Raw genomic sequence first — 3,225 nt, 5'->3', positions numbered from 1 at the left:
AAGGGTACACGTGTCTGTGGAGTGCTCAGCCACTTGCACGTTAATTTCACGAGCAGGCTGTTCCTTTGATCAGATCAACTGGAACCCTCGACGTCGTAAGCGACGGAGTGCCATCTCTGTGATATTATTGATGCAAACCAAGAAGGTCTTAGTAATCTACGTAAATAAAGTTGCGATTTATTAACGTTTATATATGTGCGTATAATAAAATATACGATGGGAATCCGTGTGTACATTTCAAAATTAAGTTTTTTCCGGTTTGAAGGTACAATCGTTAATTTTGTCCTCAATAAGCCAAAAAACTTTAAAACAATTGTAAATTAAAGTATCTAGCCCTTGAATCTTAAATTTTCTATATTTATTATTTATTTTCTTCATAAAATAAGTGCAAGTGAAATATATATATCTAGATCATTAAATATATCTAATAGAAAACCTGATGGTGAAAGTGACACTGAAGAAATCCTACATATAATTGAATCTGGTGATGGTAATGAACATTTTATTGAGGAAATTAATAATGTTGATGAGCCTCAACTGGTATTTTATCCACCAAATAATGGCGATGGTTCAGATAAAGATGATGCTTTAAGTGACTGCGAAGAATCTTCAGCAAATTTGCGAGACATTGGTGGAGGTATTATTGCAGAGAAAGGTGAGATCAGAGCCTATAGTATAGCTGGTGTTGAGGTTCTCGATGTAGACAAGGAGGTGACACCAAGCTCTGCTAAGTAGCACTGTTTACGCACAAAGAAAGGTTCTCGGAAATGTAATAGTAAACCATTGAAACAGTCCTCTGCAAAGTATGATTGTGATTCCAGTGAAACTAAACCTTCGACTACAGCAAAATTTAGGGATAACAAGTCTGAGCCAACTGACGTCTTCAAGGAGAGTTTCTCTAAAGATATTATGAATCGTATTTGCAGAGAACTGTGCACAAAAATGAGATTTGCAGGGAATACTTTTATTATCTGGTTACAATAAACTACCCTACAGAAGAATGTAAAGGGAGACTAGATCAGATTCAAACAACCATTTAGTCATGCAATGTCTAGAAATACGTTTGAGAAAATACATCAATATCTGCATTTCAATGACAACAGTATTTTTAGAATCAATGGGTAACCATGTCTCTCTTGATGAAGCAATAGAACCTTATTATGGACATCAGGGATTGAAACAGTTTATAAGAGGCAAGCCCATACGCTATGCTTTCAAGTTTCGGTGCTTTGCCAGACCAGATGGATTCTTAGTGAAATTCCATTCTTACACAGGTGCAGGAGATAAAATTGCGGGTAAAACACTTGGTTCTTCAGTTACCGAAAAATTATATTTAAAATTTGTACCAGTAGGATCACGCATTTATATGGACAATTGTTTCACTTCTCTACCTTTGATCGATGCCTTATCAAACAATGGTCTCTTTTGTGTTGGGACTATTCAAAAGGATAGAACAGAAAATGCACCGCTACAGGAGGCACTTGCTGGGTAGTTTAGGATAAGGAGAATGTAATTACTCTGCTAAGATGGCATGATAATAATCAAGTAAATCTTGTAACTAATTTGTAAGATGAGGTTTTTGATGTTGGCAGCTGTAAATGATGGAAACAATCTGAGAGAAATAGAGTATATGTACCTCAACCAAATATTGTGAAGCTATATAACAAACAAATGGGTGGTGCCGATCTATTTGACAAACTGAGAAGTCATTATCGAATTAGAAAACGATCAAGAAAATGATATTGGCCTTTGTTTAGATTTTGCCTCAATGGAAGCATTGTAAATTTATGGATACTTTTCCGCCGCATTCAGACGAATATTTCTCTACTGGAATTTACAAGGCAGATAGTTACTGCATTGTTTGCAGATTTAGAAAAGAAGAGAGCGGTACGTCGTAAAACAAAGAAGCAAGTTCCGCAAGTGGCACGATTCGATAACAGAAACCATCTTGTCAACAAAATTGAAACTCAAAGGCGATGCGCAGCTTGTGGAAAATGCAACAAATTTGTTTGCATCAAATGTATGTAAGCCTACACCCTGACGTATGCTTTCTTCATTTTCATCAATAAATGGTATTCCTCTTAGAAATATATTTACTTGTCATTAGAATTTTTTGTAAAACAAATAAATGAGATTAAACATTCTTTTACTTCATCCTTATTTTAAAACTACATGCCCAGCGTATGATATATCATACAGGTCTAAAAACCACTTTATTATTACAACGTATGTAACTGTAACCAAAAAATTCAAATTTTTTTTATTTCGGGCATTAATTGGTTAAACATAGTGTCTATCTACATAAGAAATCTAGGAGGAGTGTTTCCTCCTGGGACTATTTTTGCTGTTAGGTCTTATCACAGCCGGTTACTCTCGAACTAGTTGAACATCAACATGGCTTTACATGAATATATGTAACCAACAGAAAAAAGCGAGAGAATCTCGATATAGAAAACACGTTGTAGTGTTTATACTCCTATACGTCTACCGATGACCAAGTCAGCAGGGTAAAGAATGGCTATAAGGGAAATCCAAGTGAGCAGATATGGAGACAATGATTCAAAGGAACATAAAAACTTTTAATGTACAATATATATATACATATTGACTACTATCCTAAATTGTTAGCATCTATTCATAAACCCACCAGCATTGACTATCCTTCAAATACCACATACTACCCCTCCCTTTAATTTCCTAATTCTCAACTTCTACCACCAACACTAAATCTCTCAGTACCCTGTTCCCCCCTCCATCATCTTGATCTAACTCTCTGACCTCTTTTGCCTTTCTTCGCTTCATCACTCCACACACTCCCTTCTAGCCACCTACATCCTCCTACTACTACATTTCCTTGTCTTCTACTAAACCTATTCTATCTTTAAATTTCCCTGCATAATTATTTATCCACCCTGATAAAGGAGGCTCTGGATTTTACCAATGTTTATTTCCTTCCATTACTGGCTGTAAATTTTTGATGAACTACATCTGCCAACATTATGAAGTAACTCCAGTCTCCAGAAACAGTTGTCGGACTTGTAACGTCATACTTTTTTCCCCTTCTAATTTTTTTGAGTCTACATAATCTGAGTAAATTTGCTCTATATAATATATATACATATGATACATGTGTGTGTGTGAGTGATTGAGTGAGTGAGTGAGTGAGTGTGTGAGTGATTGAGTGTGTGTGTGTGTGTGCGTGCGTGTGTGTATGTGTGTGTGTGT

General features: G+C 35.8%; 1 protein-coding gene across 1 annotated transcript; it reads left to right on the top strand.

The window, feature by feature from the left end:
* The first annotated feature begins 1,042 nt into the window (after positions 1–1,042).
* On the top strand, positions 1,043–1,492 carry LOC106870541 (piggyBac transposable element-derived protein 3-like). Its single transcript, XM_014916664.1, has one exon. It carries the CDS (start codon positions 1,043–1,045, stop codon positions 1,490–1,492), a length of 450 nt encoding a protein of 149 aa, XP_014772150.1.
* The last annotated feature ends 1,733 nt before the right edge of the window (positions 1,493–3,225 follow it).

This window comes from Octopus bimaculoides, chromosome 13, assembly GCF_001194135.2.
Source record: "Octopus bimaculoides isolate UCB-OBI-ISO-001 chromosome 13, ASM119413v2, whole genome shotgun sequence".
In the NCBI taxonomy this organism is placed as follows: Eukaryota; Metazoa; Mollusca; class Cephalopoda; order Octopoda; family Octopodidae; genus Octopus; species Octopus bimaculoides.
This window is presented reverse-complemented; position numbering and strand designations above follow the sequence as displayed.

Bases quoted from the DNA above. Each gene is read 5' to 3' on its own strand.
- LOC106870541 (XM_014916664.1), top strand. From the start codon at position 1,043: ATGCAATGTCTAGAAATACGTTTGAGAAAATACATCAATATCTGCATT.